The sequence below is a fragment of the Camelina sativa genome, chromosome 11 (genome assembly GCF_030686135.1).
Source record: "Camelina sativa cultivar CO46 ecotype springtype chromosome 11, ASM3068613v1".
Classification (NCBI taxonomy): domain Eukaryota; kingdom Viridiplantae; phylum Streptophyta; class Magnoliopsida; order Brassicales; family Brassicaceae; genus Camelina; species Camelina sativa.
Genome location: NC_141890.1, coordinates 31894551 through 31918247, shown reverse-complemented (window position 1 = coordinate 31918247; position 23697 = coordinate 31894551). Strand labels below are relative to the sequence as shown.

The 23697-nt window shown below is 41.7% G+C and overlaps 5 protein-coding genes and 1 pseudogene across 5 annotated transcripts; 1 reads left to right on the top strand and 5 right to left on the bottom strand.

Annotated features, from left to right (window-relative positions):
• Positions 1–237: 237 nt before the first annotated feature.
• LOC147934685 (uncharacterized) lies at positions 238–3138 on the top strand (annotated as a pseudogene).
• A 2794-nt stretch (positions 3139–5932) lies between these two features.
• LOC147934684 (putative 57 kDa heat shock protein) lies at positions 5933–14833 on the bottom strand. The gene is made up of 3 exons (XM_019231663.2): positions 14717–14833; positions 6569–6964; positions 5933–6468 (listed from the first exon to the last, which is right to left on the bottom strand). The coding sequence occupies exons 1-3, from the start codon at positions 14769–14771 to the stop codon at positions 6251–6253; spliced, it is 669 nt and encodes a 222-aa protein (XP_019087208.1). The 5' UTR covers positions 14772–14833; the 3' UTR covers positions 5933–6250.
• LOC104728488 (uncharacterized) lies at positions 9372–14276 on the bottom strand. The gene is made up of 7 exons (XM_087474406.1): positions 12500–14276; positions 12210–12386; positions 11780–12036; positions 11305–11637; positions 11001–11169; positions 10713–10918; positions 9372–10587 (listed from the first exon to the last, which is right to left on the bottom strand). Exons 4-6 carry the CDS (start codon positions 11435–11437, stop codon positions 10915–10917), a joined length of 306 nt encoding a protein of 101 aa, XP_087330532.1. The 5' UTR covers positions 11438–11637; positions 11780–12036; positions 12210–12386; positions 12500–14276; the 3' UTR covers positions 9372–10587; positions 10713–10914.
• Positions 14834–15742: 909 nt separating the features above from the next.
• Positions 15743–16621, bottom strand: LOC104724606 (14.7 kDa heat shock protein-like). The gene is made up of 2 exons (XM_010443134.2): positions 16478–16621; positions 15743–16378 (listed from the first exon to the last, which is right to left on the bottom strand). The coding sequence occupies exons 1-2, from the start codon at positions 16536–16538 to the stop codon at positions 16005–16007; spliced, it is 435 nt and encodes a 144-aa protein (XP_010441436.1). The 5' UTR covers positions 16539–16621; the 3' UTR covers positions 15743–16004.
• Positions 16622–18565: 1944 nt separating this feature from the next.
• LOC104724604 (RING-H2 finger protein ATL79) lies at positions 18566–19425 on the bottom strand. The gene has a single exon (XM_010443133.3). The coding sequence runs from the start codon at positions 19278–19280 to the stop codon at positions 18777–18779; it is 504 nt and encodes a 167-aa protein (XP_010441435.1). The 5' UTR covers positions 19281–19425; the 3' UTR covers positions 18566–18776.
• Positions 19426–19652: 227 nt separating this feature from the next.
• On the bottom strand, positions 19653–22390 carry LOC104724603 (heterogeneous nuclear ribonucleoprotein 1). The gene is made up of 5 exons (XM_010443132.3): positions 21940–22390; positions 21733–21819; positions 21401–21624; positions 20012–21071; positions 19653–19931 (listed from the first exon to the last, which is right to left on the bottom strand). The coding sequence occupies exons 3-5, from the start codon at positions 21620–21622 to the stop codon at positions 19918–19920; spliced, it is 1296 nt and encodes a 431-aa protein (XP_010441434.2). The 5' UTR covers positions 21623–21624; positions 21733–21819; positions 21940–22390; the 3' UTR covers positions 19653–19917.
• Positions 22391–23697: the final 1307 nt, after the last annotated feature.

Sequence of the window (23697 nt, the reverse complement as noted above, 5' to 3'; positions counted from 1 at the left end):
ATCATTAGGGTTTGTTGCTAGTACTTAAAAGTAGACAAGGGCAGAGGAGTAGGTATCGAGAATAGTGAGTACTTTTTTAAGGGGAGAGGAGAGACTCCGATATTCTCTCTAGTTGGTTTCTCTTTATCTTTCAATAAAGGAGTATTTGTCTTTTTACTTGGTTTACTTGGAAGTTTCACATCCTAAACGTAACAAATTGGTATCAGAGCCTTCTTTCTGTGGGAAACCGTTGGGTAGATGGTGCTTAAGAAGGTGGAGGAGTTAGAGAAAATCATGGAGAACATCCAGAAGGAGGTCCAGCAACTGTCAAACTTGGAGTTTGACGTCAGCGCCATGAAGAAACAACTGGGGAAGTTGGACGTCTTGGAGAAACAGTTGGGGAAGCTGGACGTTCTGGAGAGAATGGAACGAAGAATGGTGGAAGAGGACCGTCGTGCGTGGGGATCTTCCAAGGGCAACGTGGAGGAATCGCAAATCTCCGGAGTGGAAAAGCAGAGCGGAGGGGAATCCCAGCAACGCCTTCCGCAAAGCCCTATGACAGCGATGGGAGAGACACAAAAACCGAACCCGCCAAGAGAGGAGAGAGAACCCCTTTCGAAAAGGTTCGAGCTTCCTCTGTTCGAAGGAGAAGAGGCGGATGGATGGGTTGTACGGGTGGAACAGCACTTTGAGTTGCAGGAGCTCACGGAGGAAGACAAGTTGAAGGCTGTCCGAGTCTGTTTCGTTGGGAATGCACTCTCGTGGTACCGCTGGGAGAAGGACCGGAACCCTTTTCTGAGCTGGGAACAGTTGAAAAACAGAGTGCTTGAAAACTTCGCTACAGCGCACGACCTGACCGCCGGCGAGAGGCTGCTGTTGCTTCGACAGGAGGATACCAGCGGACAATACTGCAAAGAATTCATCTCTCTCGCGTCTAACGCTCCGGAGGTGTCAGAGAGGGTGTTGGAAATGGCGTTTATGATCGGACTGAAACCCAAGGTACGGAAGGGGGTGAAGTTGTTTGAACCGAGAACCCTGAAAAAAATGATGGACCTCTCTCATCTGGTTGAAGACTGGGAGGCCCAAGGAGACTCACCGGCACCGACGGGTGGGAAATCGCGGGCAAAACACCGATGAGAAGCACGGGAGACAAGAGTTCGTCACGTGGGCCCTACCAGACGGGTACGGTTATGTCTTCTAATAATAAGACATTTCCTCTGTCGGAGCCTAAAACGACATCGTCTCGACCCTTTGGGGATAAAAGTTCTAATACAAACCCTAAACCTGAATCTCAACAACCACCGTTCAGACGGCTGACGGATGCGGAGGCCAACGAACGTCGAGCGAAAGGGCTGTGTTTCCGGTGTGACAAGCGATATCAGGTCGGACATCGATGTCGCTTCAAGGGGCTTCAGATCTTGTTGGCAACCGCCGACGAAGAGGGGATGGACGGAGAGGAAGGAGGAGAGGGAATCATGGAAGAAACCGTGGAGGTACCAGAGTTCGCGGCAATCTCAATTCAATCCGCCGCGGGAATCTCCTCTCCTCGCACCATGAAATTGAAGGGAAACGTGCAAGGGGTCGAAGTAGTGGTAATGATCGACAGTGGCGCTACCACAACTTTATATCCAGTTCAATGGCGGGAAGACTAGGGATCATTCCGAGAGGCACCGCGGGATACGGGGTAAGAATGGGTAATGGGCTAATGGTGAGAGGAAGCGTGTGTGTCAGTGCGTGAGGTTGCAACTACCGGGGTATACTTTGATCACTAGTTTCCTTCCCTTGGAACTGGGTGAAGCTAATGTCAATCTCGGGATGCAATGGCTTGAGACGTTGGGAGACACCATGGTCAATTGGAAGGAACAGAGGATCGGGTTCATGGTGGGACGCGAATGGGTCACCCTCCACGGTGACCACAGTCTCCAGAACTCCGCTGTCTCACTTAAGGCTATGATGAAGGCGCTGAAACACGAAGGGGAAGGAGTGTGGATCAAATGTGGCAGTATACAAGCGGAGGTAGGTGAGGAAGTGACCCCGGATGAGCTCCGTTCGCTGTTGGAAGGGTACACTCAGGTGTTTGAGGAGCCACAGGGTCTACCTCCATCACGAGGAAAGGAACATGCCATCACCTTGAAACCAGGTGCAGAAACGGTCAGTGTGAGGCCCTTTTGGTATCCTCAGGCGCAAAAGGAGGAGATCGAGAGGCAAATATCCATCATGCTTGCAGCAGGAATCATCAGAGAAAGCGGGAGTTCCTTCTCGAGTCCTGTCCTCCTGGTGAAGAAGAAGGACGGCAGTTGGAGGTTCTGCGTCGACTACCACGCCTTGAACAAGGCCACCGTACCTGACAGCTACCCAATTCCCATGATCGACCAGCTCTTGGACGAGTTGCACGGTGCCAAGGTGTTCTCGAAGCTGGACCTTCGCTCGGGGTATCATCAGATCAGGGTGAAGTCGGAGGACGTACCTAAAACCGCTTTCAGGTCACACGATGGGCATTACGAGTTCCTTGTCATGCCCTTCGGGTTGACAAACGCACCTGCTACCTTCCAATCCTTAATGAATGACATCTTCCGCCCCTTCCTACGACGCTTTGTGCTTGTGTTCTTCGACGATATTCTCGTCTACAGCCAGTCACTCGAGGAACACCAAGGTCACCTCAAGGAAGTCTTACAGACGCTACAGAAACATAGCCTGTACGCCAATCGCAAGAAGTGTCAGTTTGGGAGCACGCAGGTAGAGTACCTCGGTCACATCATTACAACCGATGGAGTAGCTGCAGACCCGAGAAAGATCAGTGCAATGGTTGAGTGGAAGACACCAACGAATGTCAAGGCCTTACGCGGGTTCCTGGGGCTCACCGGATATTACCGCAAGTTTGTGCAGAGCTATGGGGTCATTGCCAAGCCGTTAACGTCATTACTGAAAAAAGATCAGTTCGAGTGGGGACGAGAGGCAGAGGAAGCCTTCCAACATCTTAAGACAGCCATGAGCACAGTACCGGTGCTGGCTCTACCAGATTTCTCTGAAACGTTTGTGGTCGAGTCTGACGCCTCCGGTACAGGGTTAGGGGTCTTTCTGATGCAGCAAGACAGACCCATCGCATACTACAGTTACTCATTGACCGACAGACAGAAGCTCAAATCGGTTTATGAATGAGAACTAATGGCAATAGTGTTTGCTATTCAGAAATGGCGACACTACCTGTTGGGAAGGAGATTCTTGGTGCGTACCGACCAGAAGAGTCTGAAGTTCCTGTTGGAACAAAGGGAGATCAATATGGAGTACCAACGCTGGCTCACCAAAATTTTGGGGTTCAATTTCGACATCCATTACAAACCCGGGATGGAAAACAAGGCTGCTGACGCCTTGTCTCGCAAAGAAATGGTCCCAGCTTTGTTTGCGCTATCAGTTCCCGCAGAGGTTCAGTTGGAGGAGATTTGTTCTGAGGTGGATAAAGACAAGGACTTGCAAGAGATCATACAGGGCTTGCGCACCGGTGTTGGAGCAAATCCTGATTATTCATTAGTCCAAGGGCGGTTGTTGAGACAGGGAAAGCTGGTGATACCTAAAGGGTCTACGATCACTGGATTACTAATGAGGGAGTTTCATGAGGGAAAATTGGGAGGTCACGGAGGGGTGTTAAAGACTCAAAAGCGGATTGGTGAATTGTTTTTTTGGGAAGGGATGATGACTGACATTCGCAAGCATGTGGCGACTTGTCAAGTTTGTCAACGCTACCAACACTCCACACTCTCTCTCGGGGGCTGTTACAACCTCTGCCAATTCCTGAGAAGGTCTGGGAGGACATCCCTATGGATTTCGTGGAGGGTTTGCCCAAATCCGGAGGTCATAATGCAGTATTGGTGGTGGTAGACAGGTTGTCCAAATATGCTCATTTTTTACTGATCAAGCATCCTTTTACAGCAACGGACGTGGCGAATCAGTTTCTTCAGGAGGTTATCCGGTTGCATGGTTTTCCTCGGTCCATCGTTTCCGACAGAGACAAGGTCTTCACTAGTCAGTTCTCGAAAGAGTTGTTCAGATTGGCGGGGACCAACCTTTGTTTTAGCACCGCTTACCACCCCCAGTCAGACGGGCAGACAGAGGTTACTAACCGAAGCATGGAGACCTACCTTCGGTGTTTGGCGGGAGACCAACCATGCACCTAGGCAAAGTTCCTTCCTTGGGTAGAATGGTGTTATACCACTTCGTTTCACTCGGCTATCAGGATGACTCCATTCCAAGTGCTGTACGGCCGAGAACCACCCACCTTGGTGAAATTTGAAACCGGTTCTACAGCCAATGCAGACTTAGAACAACAACTGCAGGAGAGGGACGCAACGCTGGTTTTGATCAAGGAACACTTACACAAGGCTCAGCAGTTGATGAAGGCACAAGCGGATGGTCATCGCAGAGAAGTAGAGTTCCAAGTCGGGGATCAGGTCTATCTCAAACTGCGACCATATCATCGATGCAGCTTGGCTAGACGGGTGAATGAGAAGTTGACAGCCCGTTTTTATGGTCCGTACAGGGTAGAGGCAAGGGTGGGAGCAGTCGCATATCGCCTCAAGCTACCCCCGGAGGCCAAAATTCATCATACATTTCACGTGTCTTAGTTGAAAAAGGCAGTCGGGGATCAGGTGGTGTCCACTACCATTCCCGCTCAGCTTTCAGGAGAAGGAGTCCTTGAAGCATAACCAGAGAAGATATTGGGGCGACGCACGAACCCTCGTTCAAGGCAGACAAAAGTTCTCATTCAGTGGAAGGGCCTTCCTGACTACGAGCGTTCTTGGGAATGGGTCAATACTATCAAAGGTCAATTTCCACTCTTTAACCTTGAGGACAAGGTTGATTTCGAAGGCGGGGGTAATGATACGTATGCAGAGCAACACCCTCCAATTTTCTATCAATACCAGAAGAGGAAGAAGAGCCCAAGTGGCTAAAAGCCCAAGCAAAAGAATCCAGTAAACCAAGAGGAGTTAGTAAACCTCTTAGGGAGGTCACTTTAGTTTAAATAAAGAATAAGGTCATCGTCTCTTGGTACGGTGGCCACAACGGCTCTGTAGCATGGAGACAAGGGATCACTAGGGTTTGTTGCTAGTACTTAAAGGTAGACAAGGGCAGAGGAGTAGGTATCGAGAATAGTGAATACTTTTGTAAGGAGAGGGGAGAGACTCCGATATTCTCTCTAGTTGGTTTCTCTTTATCTTTCAATAAAAGAGTATTTGTCTTTTTACTTGGTTTACTTGGAAGTTTCACATCCTAAACGTAACAATCTAATTAATAATAGCTGGAAAACAAAAAGAGATAACTACTAGAGGAAGAAGAGATATATACCTCCAACGCCTGGAGTTCTTGACAGGTCAATGCATCGCACCTTTCTCTCACCCATCTCTCTCTCTCTCTTCTTTCTTTTAATTTGTTTTCCTCGCTCTTCTACTAGGACGTTGCATAAAAATGGCGTTTTTATTTTATTTTGCTGTTAATAAAAAATAGAGACCCATCGCACCGTCTGTGACGTGGCACGCTCCAGGTGGTTCTTCTTTTTTTCTCCCTTGATAGCCAAGTTTTATGGGTCTTGCCTACGTCACTCTCCTCATCTTTTAACCACAAGTAAAAAAACTTGCTTCCTCTTTCTTAATATTTTTACGTCAAGAGAAGGAGCTGACGTTACCAATTCTATGAATTGTGTTTCCTGTCACAAAAAGCTATAATAAACTTTAAAAACATCATCTCTCTCTAATTATCTGTAGTTTATACAACAACACTAGGCTCCTCTATGAACATTTTCGATTCAACTGGGGGATTATCAAATGTCCGAGGATCTGTACACATTTGACATTCCATGTAGCCCTTAAGAGAATTGTCAATATCAGCTTTAGGGGTTTCTGATTAATCATCAACATAATCATCAGGTTATTCGGTGGAACCAGCTTAGGGACAAACAAAAGAAATTAGAAAAGAGTACTTAAAGATTTGTGAAAACAAAAGACATATGAATCACTCTTGATTCCATAACAAACACAAAAGCCATAACGAGTATCACTCTCTCTCACACACCATTGTCTCAACTTAAACAAATAAAACTAGTGAATGCAACTAATTGTCCCAAAATGAAAAATATAGTAGAGCACAAGAGAGGGATATGGGATTATTAAACAGGGCTTCTTCCTTAGGCGTCGTTGTTGTTGGGAGGAGGAGGTAAAACCACAATCATGAGAACACCAAATTTTACATCCCCACCGATGATGTGGGTGGTACCACCGAGTTAGGTTCGACCACTCTCATCATTCTCACAAACGTTCTTGATCTCGGCTTTGAATCTGATTGTATCCTCATTAGCAGAAACTTCTACATCATCCTTACAAGCACCTGACAAGTCTACTGCAAAGTAAAACCCTCCCCCTTCTATTGGTGTGAAGGAAAGTGCTTCCTTGCGACCTTTCACGATATACGGATGATCCTCCAAACGTATTCCGGATTGGCCTGTCGCGTACCAACAAGAATTAGATCCGTGTGTGTCTGTGTTATTATACAACCAAGAATTAATTGATTGTAAAAAAGATGGTGACTTTAGAGATCGAACCTGTGAACGGAGGCACAGTGAGAGTACACTTGCTGTTGTTGTTCTTGTTCCCCTTAACCCTTGAGAGAATCATCTTCAAAACCCCATCTTTCATTTTGACATGGTCCACGCCAGTGATCTCGCAGCAGTCACAGCCAAGACCGGCTGTTCCAGAGTACTCACGCACGCCTTCCTTCTTGTTGATGATGACCGTCTCGCCGGAGAAAAACACAACCTTTTGTCTAACGGCGTCTACTCTGACGCCAGCGGCGTCGTGAAGGACACCGGGCAAGTCCACACGAACATAGAGCTTGTCGTTCTCCAGAACCTTCACTTCAATGAAACCCTTTGGACCCGTTTTCTGGAACTGATTGTTTGTCGCGTAGAATATTTTATTATGGCATCTACAGTACCAATCTTTTTAACAAATGCCATTTTTACTGAATTATTTTCTTGCTTGCCACACTTTCTATGTTTAAAGACAATTATATACTCTTGTAATTCTTTAACACAACAATTAAAAAATAAATATTAAATTATTTCTTTTACAAAACCTAAAATTTACTTTTCATCTTCTTCTTCAATTTCTATTTCTCATTCCAACGACAGAACTTGGTTTTTTTCTCTCTAATTTTTTCATTGAAATCCTCAAACCTTTCATCTTTTAATCTTTATATCATGTATATCTCTATTCAATGATGACACACGATGGAGACCAACCCTTCTATAAATCGTTTCTTCATCCACACCATTCTTCGGCCATGTTCTCCATCTGATTCAGGTATATTTTTTGATGAATCAGATCTAGTTGACTAAGTCTAAGTCCATTTTGTTCTAACTTGATCTAGCAATTTGTCTCGTTCCAGATATGTTTTCATTGAGGTTGGGTATGAGTTTTTCTATGTTAATTGTGTTTCTGCTTTTGGTTTCATACAAAAACAGTGACTCAACATTGGGCATTCGATGGACCTGATCCAGTGAACCAGATCCGGCGGACCATATTCGATGGAGCAGATCCGATGGACCAAATCTGATGAACCAAATCCGATGGAATAAATTGTCCATTTCCTGTTTTCTAACTTGTTGTCCATTGTGCATATATACTGACCAACTGATTGCCACAAGTCATAGACCAGAGAATGACACAAGTGATGCACCATCCACATTCCAGCCAGGTTTTACTCTTTGGACCAGAAATTTGTCTTTCGATGGACCAGATATGGTCCACTTAATATGTCCATTTCATATTTTTCCTAACTTGTTGTCCATCATGTTTTTTATTTTGATCGACAACTAATTATGATTCATAATAAAATGTAATAGCCTTTGGTCTATCTATATTTGACATTTGTCTATTTGTTATATTACTTCTGCTACTTACGAACTCACTTTCACTAGTGATGGACAATTGCAAACATTGCACATATTGTCTATCATAACTTGTCTACTACATTTAGTCTATGGAAAGAGAAATATGTGTTGGATGACATAAATGAAAAAACAATAAATGACATAGAGATACATGACATCAAATTATGGACCAACAATTTATATGAGAAAGAGAATTATATCCATAATTAATGTTGTCTACCGCATAAACTGTCATATCCACACCAAACAATTAATTGTTAGTTTTTTCTCTTTTTTTTCTTATAGGGGTAATATAGTATTTTACTCTTATGACACACAAATAAAAATGACATAATCGAAAAGGTAAGACGAAAATTGGCATTTCTCACAACTTTAATTATGAAAATGGCATTTCTCACCAAATTCCCAATAGAAAACGTGACGTCAAAAACTTGGTAAAGAAGAAAGCAAACAGAGAGAGAACAAATTAAAGGGAAGACATTTATGAAACATGGAACTTATTATTTCAATTTAAATATTGTCTATGGACCTGTGATGTCGGCGAACCGCTGGTTCCCTGAAGATCGTGCTTCCGGCCAAAATCCTACTTCAGCCATGGCTGAAAGTGGTTTCCATTGTCCCCCACCCCTCCCTCCTGACCCTCCAAACCAAAATCCCCTTGCCTCCCTCTCTGACTTTCCCCCTTTGTCTCCCATCTCTCCCACTGTTGCTTCCCTTTCCCCTTCTCAAACTGATTACATCGCTCCTGAGCGAGTAGTCTTAGCTCTAAAAGCACATCATAAATCCACTCATGTGGTTGTAAACCCTCAGGCTCAGGCACATCTCAATGCCTACAATCAAACTCTGACCCTTAACCCTAGATCTCTGACCCTTAACCCTAGATCTGATAACACTGCTACAGTTTCGAATGCTAGTACTATAGCTGAAATTGACGGCTTGCTTCCTTGTCCTACTCCGAAGGTTAACCGCATCCTCCTAAGTAATCCACAATCCCCAACTCCACCTCGTACCCCAATTATCCCAACTATCCCAACTATCTCCCCTCCTATCCCTACTGCCTCTACAATCTTCCTCTCCCCCGTAAAAAGACTCAATTGCTGAACCTACTCCTGCAGCAACTACTCCAGGGGTTACTATCACAAAGAATGTTGTCGCTACTCCTATAGTAACTCCTCCTCCTCCTGTTCCAAATCCGCAAAATCATCCTCCTCCCAGTCGCAGTGCGAATTCTTTGGCACAACGACTCAAAAAAGAAGCTGACAAATCCCTCTCTCGACTTGCTCCAGTAGACTACTCACGAGAAGGAAAGCCTCGAATAGTCATCCCTGATTCGGTCTTCCACGAGAGTGCTGCAATACACAAAGATTTCATCTTTGGTATGTTTAAAGGTCGACTACCATCTTTTAAGCAAATTCAAAGTGTTCTTAGTTACATATGGGGCAGAGGCCAAAGATTGAAAATTCACCTTAATCATTCAAATAACTCGATGCTTGTCCGCTTACCAAATGAGTACATTCAAACCAAGGTATTGGAGAAGAAAATGTGGTACATTGGTGAGTGTATGTTCTTGGTGGCTCAGTGGGATTCGTTTGGAGGAAATAAGCCTGACTTGAATGCTATTCCAATCTGGGCTCATCTCAAAGGTATGCCTTTTGACCTGATGCACCGAAAAGGGATCAGTTTAGTAGCGGGCCTGGTCGGAGAGCCAAAGGAAATGGATGATTTTACTAGAAATCTTGTCAGTTTAACTGAAGCGTATGTAAAAGTAGAACGAAACCTGACAGAGCCTCTACCTTCAAGTGTGGAGGTTCTTCGTGAGAATGGGGTAGTCATCACGATAGCAGTCGAGTACCCATGGATCCCACTAACTTGTTCTAACTGCAACGAAATTGGCCATGTCGTCAAGTACTGTCCTTCTGTTACTACTCCTTGGGTTCCAGTTCGAAGCAAACCTGCAAAACCACCCTCAAAGCAGCCAATACCACAAAGTCCTGCTTCTAAGTTAGATGCTGCAAAAGAACAGAACCCTTCAGTACCTGAGAGAGATCCCTCTTCCTCCTGTCCCATTGTCTCATCTCTGATCCCCGAGTGTCCTGTTTTGCAACAAAAACCACCAATCAACCCCCACAAATCCTCAGCAAACACAACAAACAAACCAACATCCTTACCTGGCCAAGTGGATTGTTGTCCGATCTCCTCTCTTGCTACTCCAAACCCTTTTGAAGTTTTAGATGCTACCCAACCTCCCCCTGACCCCTCCTTACTGTTAATCCGCCCTCAACCATCTCCTGTCTCAACCTCTCACACACCCTCCTTAACCCCTCCTCCCTCTGTGCAACCATCTGATATGGAAATAGAAACTGCAGTTCCCTCATACTTGGAGCCTCCCCCATCTTCGGGAGAGTCTCCCATTTGTCTTTTACCTCCTCACATTCCCATGTATATACAACCATTTTTTTGGAATGTTCGAGGACTAAATGACTCGGATAAGCATCGGCCTTTTGCTAATTAGTTATACACTAACCAGCCTCTTTTTGGTGCCATACTAGAAACCCATATAAAAGAACCAAACTTGAACCACGTCATGAATCTTACCTGTCCTAGATGGCAGTTCACATCGAATCACAAATCAGATGATGATGGCAGGATAGTTCTCATCTGGAGGTCCCCTGCATCAATAACTGTTCTTCATCAATCACTTTACATGATCACTAGTGAAATCACAATTCAAGGGGGTCACAGATTCTTTTTCACAACAGTTTATGCGCCAAATGAAAGTGACAATTGTACTGACCTTTTGTGTGAAATCATTGATCTCCAGCAGCGGTTTCAGTTGGACTCTCTTCCCTGGATGGTAGGAGGAGATTTCAATCAAATTATCCATCCTGGGGAACACTCCAATGCAAATGTCAACCACTTAACCTCGCGAATGACAGAGTTGCGGGATTGTCTCTTATAGCTTGATTTGTTTGATGTGCGCTATCAAGGTCCTCTTTTCACCTGGTCAAGTAAAAATCCTTCAAACCCTATAGCCAAAAAACTTGACAGACTGCTAGTAAACAACCCGTGGATTGCTGCTTACCCGTACTCTATCGCCTCTTTCCTTGCTCCTGAATACTCGGACCATACACCGTGCCTTCTAAACCTCGATGCAACCCTTCCTTCTTCTGGTACCAAACCTTTCAAGTTCTTCAACTTCCTTTCCACCCACCCGCTTTTCCTCCAAATGATGGAAACCAATAAGATTCTAGCTGGAAACACAAATCAAAGGGAAATGTGTTTGTCGACTCTCAGTGCAAAACAGAAAACACTCAAAAGAGAGCTAAAAACACTTTCAAAAAAGAATTTTTCAGATATACAAAACAGAGTGAGAGAGACTAACTTACTGCTACAAACTGTGCAAGTACAAGCTATATCCAATCCGTCGCCAGCTCTGTTATAAGAAGAGAAAGACCTCCACACCAAATGGAATTTCCTCAGAAGGGTGGAAGAAGCGTATTTCCGACAGCGATCTCGCATTAACTGGCTTAGAGAGGGAGATTTAAACACGGGTTACTTTCATCGCATTACCAGGATCTGCAATGCATTCAACGCCATCAGATCCTTCTCTAGCTCTTCGGGAGCTATTATTGATGATCCAGTTGAAATGAGTCGACTGGCTGTTAGTCATTTTGAATCTCTACTTGGTCATGTTGTTATGCTACCCATCTCTGGTTGTCCTGCATGGATACAAAGCATTATAACTTACCGTTGTTCCCCTGAACTAAAACTCACAATGGTAAAACAGCCTACCATTGAGGAAATCACAAACGTAATGTTTAAGCTAAATGCAAATAAGGCACCAGGGCCTGATGGTTTTACCTCTGCCTTCTACAAATCCGCCTGGGGGATCCTTGGTTCAGATGTCACCACAAGCATTCAAAAGTTTTTCCACACATCCTTCTTGCCTTCAGCGACTAATGCAATAACACTTGCTTTGATCCCGAAATTCCCCGGAGCCTCTCTCATCTCAGATTTTCGACCAATCTCCTGTCTTAATACTCTATATAAAGTCATCTCCAAGCTTCTGGTAGCAAGAATCAAACCTGCCCTCCCAGCTTTGGTCTAGCGGAATCAAACTGCATTTATCAAAGGAAGACTATTAGTTGAAAATACCTTGCTTGTTGCGGAACTTGTAAATGGTTATCATCGAAAGTACCCAAACGGATAACAATAAAGGTTGACATCGCAAAAGCATTTGATACTATCCGATGGGAGTTTATCTTTAGCTGTCTAAGGGGAATAGAAGTACCTGAACTCTATATTCAATGGCTTCGGGCATGTATATGCACTCCCTCCTTCTCAGTTGGCTTCAATGGGCGCGTGCATGGGTACTTTAAAAGTAGAAGAGGGCTCAGGCAGGGTGATCCACTATCGCCTTACCTCTTCGTTCTTGCACTAAACTGTCTTTCTGCCATGTTAGATAAAGCTGCAGAAGAAGGAAAAATAAAGTATCATTACAGGTGTCGTGATTTAAAGCTTTGCAGACGACTTGTTGATATTTGTAGATGGATCATTAGCCTCGGTTCAAAGGGTCCTTACCATTTTGAAGGATTTTGAAGCTGTCTCTGGTCTGGCTGTCAGTCTCCCTAAGACTAGTTTCTTCTCTTCCGGGCTTTCTCAACCTGGAATTGACCAGATCAAACTTGAAACAGGGGTTAGCCATGGACAACTACCGATCCGTTATCTATGCATACCTCTCTACACTAAAAAGCTTACCTTGCTCGACTCTGCTCCTCTGATCCAGAAAGTAAAAAGTAGCTTAAATGCCTGGTCCATGAAATCTCTCTCATTTGCGGGAAGGTTACAACTCCTAAACACTGCGATTGCTGGACTGACGAACTTCTGGTGCTCAGCTTTCCTCTTGCCAAAGAAGTGTATTGACACATTGAACTCTCTAACTGGTGTTTTCCTGTGGAAAGGAACTACAGAGGGTCATCACTCGGCCCGAGTGGCTTGGGAAACTATCACAAATGCGAAATCAGAGGGAGGACTAGGTATTCGTGACTTGCGAAAATGGAATACAGCATGTATGATAAAACTTATCTGGCTCTTATTCTTCAGGGCAGGCTCGGTGTGGGTTGCGTGGTTCAAGTCGGCTGTTCTCTCTGAGGATCTTAGTAAATTTTGGACCCGGAAGCCAAGTAACAAGTTCTCCTGGTTAACGAACAAACTTTTAAAGCTTCGGGAAGAAGTATTCCATTGGATAAAGATTAAGGTTGGCAATGGAAGAAAATGTAGGTTTTGGAGCGATCATTGGTGCAGTCTAGGACGACTGTCAACCTACCTGCACAATGAAGGAACTTTGGACATCCCGCTAAGATCAACCATCGCAGACCTCTAGCGTCATGGCACATGGAGGGTACCACCTGCACGATCCGAAAAATAGGTCAATCTTCATATTGAGCTAACTACCTTACAACTAGCAGACGAAGAGGATAAGTACATCTGGTGGATTAATGACCAACTGCGAGATGGTCGAACTACTGGTAACATCTACACTGCCCTAAAAGAAACTCTACATAAGGTGGCATGGTATAGGATCATTTGGTTCACTAAAGGCATACCAAAGCATAGATTCCTCACCTGGTTATTTGTGTTGAATAGATGTCCAACTAGGGATAGACTTCGATCTTGAGGTTTACAGGTAGATCTGTCTTGTCTGCTATGCGGATCGACTGAGGAAAGTCGTGATCACCTTTTCTTTGATTGTCCGTTCAGCTGGAGCATCTGGAACCTCATCGCCAACCGCTGCTCCTTCTCCCCTGTCCGTTCTTGGTCTGACTGCCTTCAGCAGCTCACTAGCTTCCAAGGTTCTAGAGTTGTCAAGATACTCCTTCTCACGGCTTGGCAAGCTACGATCTACAACATATGGACGGAAAGGAACCATCGTCTTCATCGGAACAGCTTCAAGTCCGCCGACCTTATTGTTAAACAGATTGACTCTTTTGTGCGAAACAGAGCACTCAGCTACCGTCACTCTAACTCCATCCTGTCCTCCGACATGCTACAACTCTGGTTTGAAGGATCTCGTTAAAAGAAAGGACAAACCCTAATCGCCACTGGATTCTCCTCTTATCTCTCTCACGATCGTGTTTTTTCATCTCCAATCATTGATGACAGCGTGGGATGGTTCGAGTTGATTACTACTGCCTAATTGTTTTATTGGTTATGATTCAACTCTTCGGTTCAAGATTGGTTCTATTTTAACTAAGAGTTTTTTTAGTTTGGTTTAATATTTATTCTAATATCTATCTCATTGGGCTTCCAATATTGGGTTTCGGTTCTGTAAAACATTTGGTTCCACGCCTTTAAATTTGAATGCCTTTTAACAAAAAAAAAAAAAAACATGCAACTTATTTATAACTCGATCTGTTTCATTTTCATGAAAATAAAAAAATAAAAAAAAGGACCTTACTTTTTCATGAAAACAAAATAGATGTATGTATACAGAGAACCATCGAGAACGTACGAGAAACTAGATCAGTACAGAACTAACTTGATCAGCTTCAATTTTCATGAACAAAAAAAAAAACTAGCTTTTCAAGCACAACAAAAATGTAAATCTTTGTACCAAGTTCATATATGTTATCACTTAAACAAGAAAAAGGAGAAAAATTTTCTAGATAAAAACAACATTTTTCTGGAGAGATTACAAACAATAACATGAATGTTCTTGGGAAATCTAATTTTATACTAGCTAGCTGGTAATTAAAAGGAAAACAAAGAGAGATAAGTAGTGAGGAAAGAGATAGATACCTCGAACTGTTGGAAATCTTGACATGTCCAATAATTTTCGCTTTGGCTCACCCATCTCTCTCTCTCTCTCTTCTTTCTTTTCTCTCTTCTAGCTAGTTCTATGTTGCGTAATTAAGAATGGCGTTTTTTTTTTGGTTATATTTTGCTGTTGATAAATATAGACGAAGCACCATGATGATGAGCCTGAGGTAGTACAGTCTGTGACGTGGCACGCTCCAGCTGGCTTTTTCTCGCCTTCAATCGCGAAGTTTGACTGGTCTTACTACGTCACACACTAGCTAACTTTTTTTTCTTTGAAAATATGTGAACTTTCATTAAGAAAATCTGATTGTAATGATTACAATAGCTTGATATTTAAGATAATCCTTGCCCAAAAAAAATAAAAACAATCACCTAAAAAGTTCTAAGCCACACGTGCAAGAGCCTTTTGAAGTTTTTTTTATGGTCTTTGCAAGGATGGCGTCACGTACTCGTCGATCAAGAGCCTTTAAAAGAAAAACTAGCTAACTTATTATTAATGTATATCTCTCGGCAAAAACAAAAGAACTTGCTTTCTCTTTTGAATTTTGAATTTTTTTTTACGGTAGAGAAAGAGAGCTGACTTTACTAACTCTATGAGCAGTCCCATGCTTTTTCTCCATTCGTTTATACATACGACAAAAAAAATACTGCAAAAATAAAATTGTTCCATGCCAATCTCTTTCATTTTTTTCACAGTGATTGAATTGAAGATGACGCTGACGTCAGCAATCTTCATGGCTAAAAAAAAACTATGAGCTGTCAATCTTTCTTGTTTTAATTTACATCAAAAGATCTAAAAGTAAAAATTTTCAACCGTTGTTGATAATTAGTGTTTATCAAGTTTTTTCTCATCAACTCAATTTAAAAGTTTGTTCTTTTAATGTACACGATTTCATTAATATCGTTCAAAAAGTTCTCAAGGTTATGTCTTTATCTAGTTTGATCATGGCAATAATCTATATAGTCTGGTGGATTAGCTAAATTATATAATGTAAGATTAAAACAAAACAAAAAGAAAGGTGACAACTTTTTCATTTATTGAGATAGAAGAAGTAAGAGAGTACTACTTAATTTTTGACCAAAAAAAAAAAAAAAAAAAAAGAGTACTACTTAATTAAACCATTGAAGAAATTAGATAAACATAAACCAGCGCTGCATGAGCAAGCCATTGATATAGATAGATAGATATAGATAGATAGAGACGTTAGCTAGCTAGCTACTGAACCCTAGCTAGACCACAAACCAAATCACGAAGAGACGACACAAATCAGGTGCGATGATGTGGTTGACTGGGTAAACGAATGATCTTCTGATCAACGACACCAATGGAGGCCTTTGTGCCGGGGATCTTAGGGACGGTGATCCAGAGCACTCCGTTGATAAGCTTCACCTTAGTTTTCTTCACGTCGAACGCCTCTGGGTCGACCACCATGGAGCCTCCGTACTTGCGTCCGGCGTTTTCGTACTCGGGCATGGCTGGTTCGTCAGCGAAGAAGTGCACGTTGTTGCCGACCGTGTCGACCCAGTAGTTGAGGTCTGACTCGGGACACCCAGGCAAGTCGGCTCTCATCACGCACGCGTTCTTCGTCACACTCACCTCGTACACCGCCTGACTCCCACTTTTCTGAAATGGGTTCCTCACTACACATTACACAACAACACCACAAAATTAATTAATGACTTTTTTAACCTAATAGAGAAAGAGTACAGATTTGTCCAAAAGATGAAAACTTTACTTACATGGAGTCGGAGAACTGTTCTCGTCGGAGCTGCCTGCGTTCGATTCCATTTTCCGACTCATTGTCTCAAAACGACTCTCTCTCTCTCTCTCTCTCTCTCTCTCTCTCTCTCTTTGGAAGGTAATAGGATGTTGTGTTGTGTGACTGTGACTCTCTCTCCTACTCTTTAAATGCTATTTATAGCCGAGAGAGGACTGTATAGCCTAAAAGGTTTGGGAAAGGCCTGGAGTTACCTATCATTAGGCCCATTTATAAGCCCAATAAATATTAGGCCCATTTCTCGGCCCAATAAGTGTTGATTTGGTGAAATTCTGAAATTGAGCTTAAGTACAGGTTACATCATAGTATTAGAGCATCATTAGTGGTACTCTCTGTTTTGGACCCCAAATACACAATATTAAACCATTATCGAGTCCTTGGTGAGTATCGCTGCTTCTGATAGCAATTCGAGCAACACCCTGAGTAACGCGACGTGGCGTTTTGCCATTGGTTACAAGTTAAATATAAAAGTTAATTTTTTTTTTCTGAGAAACGCAACCGACTCTCTCTCTCTCTCTCTTCTCTGTCGGGTGAAAGACAAAGGCGATCGAAGTCGCGATCTTTCCAAATTCCGGGAAAATCCACCATTTCACACGAATTTCCGGCTAAATATGGAGGTTGATGGCAACCGGAGGCGATGGCTAACCAAAGTCGGTGTAACCCTAAGATGATGACGCTTCGGTGGAGCACGACAAACAACGGCGGAGGTTTCAGATTGGTGGGACAATGACGGCGGAGGTTTCCGGGGGTCTAAAGCGGACGACGAGGTCCACCGGCTAACAGATCGGAGAGATAAGGTTCGTCTCCTCATCATCGATTTATTGCATGTTTTGCTAATTCAACGGATTGCTAATTCAACCGGTTGCTAATTCATTGATTGTTAGAATTGTTAATGTTTTGTGTCGGTTTAACTTATTAGGAGTTGATTCTTTGCTTTTGAGATTTGATTGATGTTCACTTATGTTTGTGTTTGTGTAAGATTAGTAGAGTGTTTGTGTTTGTGTTTAGTGTTTATGTTTGTTGTTCTGATCAGTAGCGATCCCAAATGTTTAGTGTTTGTGTTTGTTGAGAAGGAAAGTAACATGAGATTAGTAGAGTGTTTGTGGCGATCCCTGTGTTTAGTGTTTGTGGTTGTTGTTCTGTTTGTGTTTAGTGTTTGTGTTTGTTGTTCGGATCAGTAGCGATCCCTGTGTTTAGTGTTTGTGGTTGTTGTTCTGTTTGTGTTTAGTGTTTGTGTTTGTTGTTCGGATCAGTAGCGATCCCTGTGTATAGTGTTTGTGTTTGTTGAGAAGGAAAGAAGGAAAGATTAGTAGAGTGTTTGTTGGACATCGTTTTGTAAACCCGTGTGTTGTTGTTAATGTTCTTGTAGATTGTAGATTGTAGAGTGAACCCGTGTGTTCTTGTGATCTTATGTTTGTGTTTGTGTTTTAGATTGTAGAATGAATGAGTAGCTTTTTATGTTCTTGTTAATTACTCTGTTTTGTCTCTTGTTTGTTTAACTCTTGTTTATCTCTTGTTTGTTTAACTCTTGCTTATATGTGGTTTGTTTTACTCTTGTTTATCTCTTGTTTGTTTAACTTTTTTTTATCTCTTGTTGTGATTAACTCTACTTGTCTTCTTCTTTTGTTTCAGGTTTTGGGACAACATATGAAGTTTGTAAAATTTTATTGTTTTCTATTTTATGTAATATAAAATTTTTAAATAATTGTTTTGTCATTTTAGATAATAAAATTTTGATAATTAATAAACACAAATTAAAAAAATATTATTTAAATGCTTAAGCAACCTTCTTTGGGATTCTCTAATAATGAGTTGATTTTGCTTAAGTTCTTTTAGAATTGTTTTAATTAATTTAATATTAATTATATAATTAATTAATATGAGAGTAACTTAGGAGGGTTGCTCCACTAATGATGGTCTTAATTTCCATATAATTTCTTCTCCTATATGCTATACACATTTGTCATCAAGTTGCTCTAGTTTTTTCCTAGATTCTTTCACTTATTAAACCCATTGATTCTTCTGATTAAAAAGCCTCTGGTCCAGCAACTTTCTCGTACAATGTTTTTCTATCAATCTTATTAAAAAAACTCATCACGGCTTCCTTTCATTACGTGGCGATGTAGAATTAGACTGGTAACTAGTACTTTGGTTGGTCTGTGTTACTAATAATACTATAGAACAGAAACAGAGTAATCTCAAGCAAAACATGATACAACTCTAAGCTTTTGAAAGACAAGATGGAAAAAGAAGAAGAAGCTCTAAGCATTGATCTGGCTGGAAGGAGTTTCCGAGTGTTGTGGGAAGATAGAAGTTCGGCAAGTGGGACAGGAGGAGCGGGAAGAGAGCCATTTGTGGATACACTTGACATGGAAACCATGCTGACATTTCTCCAGCACTTGGATGCTCTCTCCTTGTTCGAACTCCGACAAGCAAATGGCACACTCTGCTTCAGCTCCTGCAAGCTCAAGGTCGGATGAGTAGACAAGCGTAGGAGTTGGTGCAGCGGATGAAGCAGCTGCCTCAGGGTCATCAGGCTTGTGGTCTTCGTTAGTCTCGAGGGTTGGCCGGAGAAAGCAATGGATTGCAGCGTAGAGGGAGAGAGCACATATGAGAGCTGAGGCGAGAAGGATGAGAAGATCTGATGCGTTGGCTGTGAAGTCAGTAGAGTTGGAGTAAGGCTTCCATCTGCAAGTATGAGAGTTACACGTTGGAGTTGATGCAGAGGACAGTGGTGAAGCTACTTCCTCAACTAGCAACCGCATCTTTATCGGTTTGAGAGAGCCTCGTGAGACGAGACCTTATAGAGGAGGAGTGTAGGGACAATGGTGGCGATGATTCCAGTGAAGTCTTGAAGCTGTAAGAGAGAGAGAGTTTGAGGGGATTAGGATGTTTCGTCTCTAGTTTGAGGACTGTAACTCTCGCTTCTCTCTCTTTTGGTCCACTTCACATAAATGGATATTATTGTGATGGATGATGGATTGCTTTCTTTGTCCTGTGGCTTATCATCATCCACATGTTTTGACACACGTCGGCCTCACACTACGTTGCCTACATTCTAGGCAAATTGCTCTTTTTTAATTCGTTTTCATGTTTGAATTTGTCAATATATGGATTTAGTAGATAAAAGGAAGAGAGACAAGAACAAAATACATTTCATTGTTTCTTTGTCTCTTTATATCACTCAAGTTTACATCTTTTCTTTTGAAGATAAAAAAGAAACAAACCCCCAAATTAGGAAAAAAGGCTATAACAACAATCAAAATAGTAAAAAAGTAAAAAAGAAAAGCTTTAAGCTTTTTGGAACCAATAATTTTTTTTTTTTTTAATAACTTTTTTCCTCGTCTAAAAAACTCTCTTCTGCAATCATCTGATCTCCAATAGTGTTGATTTCTCACTTCTCTAAGCTGCAATTCCTGCAACATCAACCATCTTTTCATCAGATTTTGATTTTTCTATAAAATGATCAAATTCTCAGATCAAAAATGGCACATACCTCCGTTTGGTTGCCTGTTGATGTATCCAGCTGGTCCTCTAGACATGAAGTCCAATGCTCCCATCCCCAATCCTTCCTCTGCCTTTGCAGGCAGTGAAAGCCACATTGAGTCGCTGTACAGAGAGTCTGCCTCCAAGCTACTTGAGCCGCTGCTGTAACCACCAACATGAACTCCTCTCACTGTTTCTAATCCTACGCCTCCTCTCTCACCGTGGTAGCCACTACGTGCACGTGCAGCTGCTCCCCAGTTGTCTCCGATGCTGCCTAGTGAAGGCATTCCAGAGTTTCCATTACAGCTGCTTCTTGATATCGGCGAGTTTGACATGTAACCAAGACCACCATTTCCCCATAAATGGTTCTTTGCTGCTGCATTTACCACAGAACCATTCCCAGCACTAGCTCCACCCAACTCCATCTGGTTACCATACCTGTTGAGACTCGCAGTATATCCAGGGCTGAAGGGTCGACCAAAGCCTCCACTAGAACCAGATCCATAGTTCTGAGTCTGGTTTGGCTCAAAATTGAGCTCGATTCCATATCCATGTCCAAACGGTGAGAAGCCGCCCCTATTACCTACTGCTGGACTGTACCTAACTTCAGGTTTTACTCCATAACCAGAGATTGGACTCGGGCTGAACCCTTGGGTGTACTCATTCAGTAACGAGCTGATTCTACTACTGCCAAAGCTATTTACATTCAGTTGGTTCCGCATTGTGTTGAGAGCCATATCCTTAGGAACAGCCAGTTTGACCTCCACCATTTTACCATTGAGTTCGTGGAATGTCTTGTGGAGCACTTTGTCGACAGCTTCCTCAGAGTCATACGAGATGAACCCAAAGCCTCTAGGTCGCTGAGTTCTGTGGTCATACATCACCACAACATCAGTGATCATACCAAACTGAGCAAAATACTTTTTGAACTCAGCCTCTGTCACCGAGGATGCCAAACCCCCCACAAAGATCTTCTTGGTGTTAGATGGGCCAGGTGATCCCTGAAGGCTGCTGTTACTTTTGTTCATGACTGCGTGATCATCTCTTGGAACTGCCTTCTTAGCCTCAACCTGTGATCATGGAGAAAATCAACACAGGACACAACAAAAAGAGAGCAGTCGAAGTAAGACTAAGTAGCCATGAAAACAATCCAAGTTTTAACATGTTTATTAGTGTGTGAGAGAATGATCGAAAATGCATTTATCAGAGGGAGAAAGCTCTTTCACTTTTACGCTGACTGTAAACTTAAAGAGTCAAGTAATTAACTAAAAGGGGAATTAGAAAATCAAAAGGGTTTGCTTTGAGAAGCAGCAACTTCTAAATGAAGCAAGTAATCAGCGAGACTGAAAGTGGAAGCAATGTATGTATGAAGAGTGTTTGGTTAAAGGAGGAAACTTACAATTTTGCCATCGATAATATGTCTAAGCAAAACGACTCTCTCAGCAACATTAGGATGAGCAAAGACAACGAAACCAAAGCCACGAGCACGACCAGTGGCTCGATCTTTCATGATGACAGCCTCTAAAACCTCACCAAAACTCTGAAAATACTCACGAAGACGATCTTCGCTGGTTTCCCAAGATATCCCACCGATGAAGAGCTTACATGATTCCATTTCCATTTCTGCGAAGAAGCAAGACAAGCAAATAAAGGTTGTGTTTTTTTGGTATTATACATATGGATCTAAAAGTGGGGAAGAAGAGTGGAATCTGAAACACCAAAAAAAAAAACCTGAAGGGAAGCAAATAGGATGAAAAAAAGAGCAGATGGGTCGTGATCGGATTATGTCAAAACCGATCGACCCACGATCTTGGATTCCTGCAAAACAAAACCCCAATGATCATCAAAAAGGTTGAAGCTTTGGAATCAAAAAAAAAAACAAAAACAAAACCCAGAAGATGAAGAAGACAGCGAGAGAGAGAGAGAATATATCAATACCGTAAAATAAAGAAACGGAGAAAGAGAGGAAAAACAAAAAAAAGAAGAAGAGAGAGCTGAGATTGAGAGAAATCTTGAGATTTGGAGAAGACAAAGGTTTTTAATAAGAGGGCGAGAGGCCCTCCTCTCTCTTTTCTGATTATCGTCCAAAATTTTTAGACTTCTTCTCTCTTTTTTTTTCTTTTTTTAATTTATTTTGGAAATCTTCTTCTTTTTTTCTTTTCTTTTTCTTCTGCGATAAAATCAAAAGAAAAAAAAAAAACAAAAAATGGATGGAAGCAAAAACAAGCAATGCTCTCTCTCTCTCTCACAGCAGCACAAACCAATTTTTGGGAAGAAAAAGAATAAAAGGAGAAAGCTTTTTCTTACGTTTATTTTTTATTTTATTTTATATGGAATGTTTTGGCTAATCGTCATCGTCCCTCTCTCTTCCCTTCTTAGAGACGAGGGTAATTTCGTACTCTTTCTTCTCTGTCTGTAATAACAAATTAATCTTTTTTCCTAAAAACAAAATTTAATAACCGACGCTTTGGGTTACCAATGCGTGCACCCTTTTATTATTTCTTTTTTCCCATAAGTTAAAAATCTATCATTAATTAAGTTAATCCTGATTCCTTCCTACTTGTAGGATTCAAATCTTATTTGGTAATTCTTTTTTTTTTTTTTCTTTTTCCCAATGAATGATTCTTCTAATAAGTGCTAATTGTGAAGGATGCAACATGTGATTTTAAGAGACAATCAATCATTTTTGTTGCAAAATACTAGTACTAATTATTGTTTGAGCCTTTTTTTTTTTTTTTTTTTTTTAAACTTGAAAATGAAAATGGCAATCATGATAATTCTTATTGGGAGGGGAATCAAAGTGGGCAGGAACATGGGGAATGGTTGATGACGATAAAGATTTGCTATCCCACTGTTGTTTCGTTTGCTTTCAATATTACTACTAATTTTCTATCAATTGAATTGTATAATACTTATTAAAATAATAATTCAATCACCAAGTGGAAGAAGAGGTTTCAAACAAAGTTTAGTAGTAGTACAGAAGGCATTACTTGTGCCATCCAAATTATTACCAACTTTCTCTCATACGCTTACTTTTTTTCTTTTCTTCATTATATTAATCACTTATTTGCCGTCCACTTATTATTTCGTTATTTTACACTTTTTGGGAACCAACAAAAAAACCCATATCTTATCTCAGTTTTGGAATCCGATTAGTAACACATTAACAAAACTAATACTGGCTATAGAGATGTGTCATTCGAAGTTCGAACACTCAAGTTGGAGAGGAACAATAGTGAATGTCGTGCCAGTCGATAGACTCTTTGCGTGGACACTACCATCTATTGGATGGGTGAAACTTAACACAAATGATGGCAATTCCGGCAATTACCGGTATCCAAATTGTATTTATTTCTAAATTTTTTGAACAAAATATGAGAGATTTTTGTCTTTCCTCACCATTAAGTTAAACGATATAATATGAATATATTATTGTTGGTATATAACTTTTACAAGTCATATATCTACCGTTGACGATATATACGGTTTGCATCACATATACCAGTATCTTATTCTAAAACATATTGTTTCTTGTATAATTCATTGGTCTTATATTATGTACCACTTAAATTTTAATTAGTAACCTTAATGCAGAGTTTAATACCTAACCTACTACATTATGTCATTCATAGATAAGTTCTCTATTAAAAGCGTGACTTCAAACGTTAGACACATGGAGATGAATTGAATATCGTC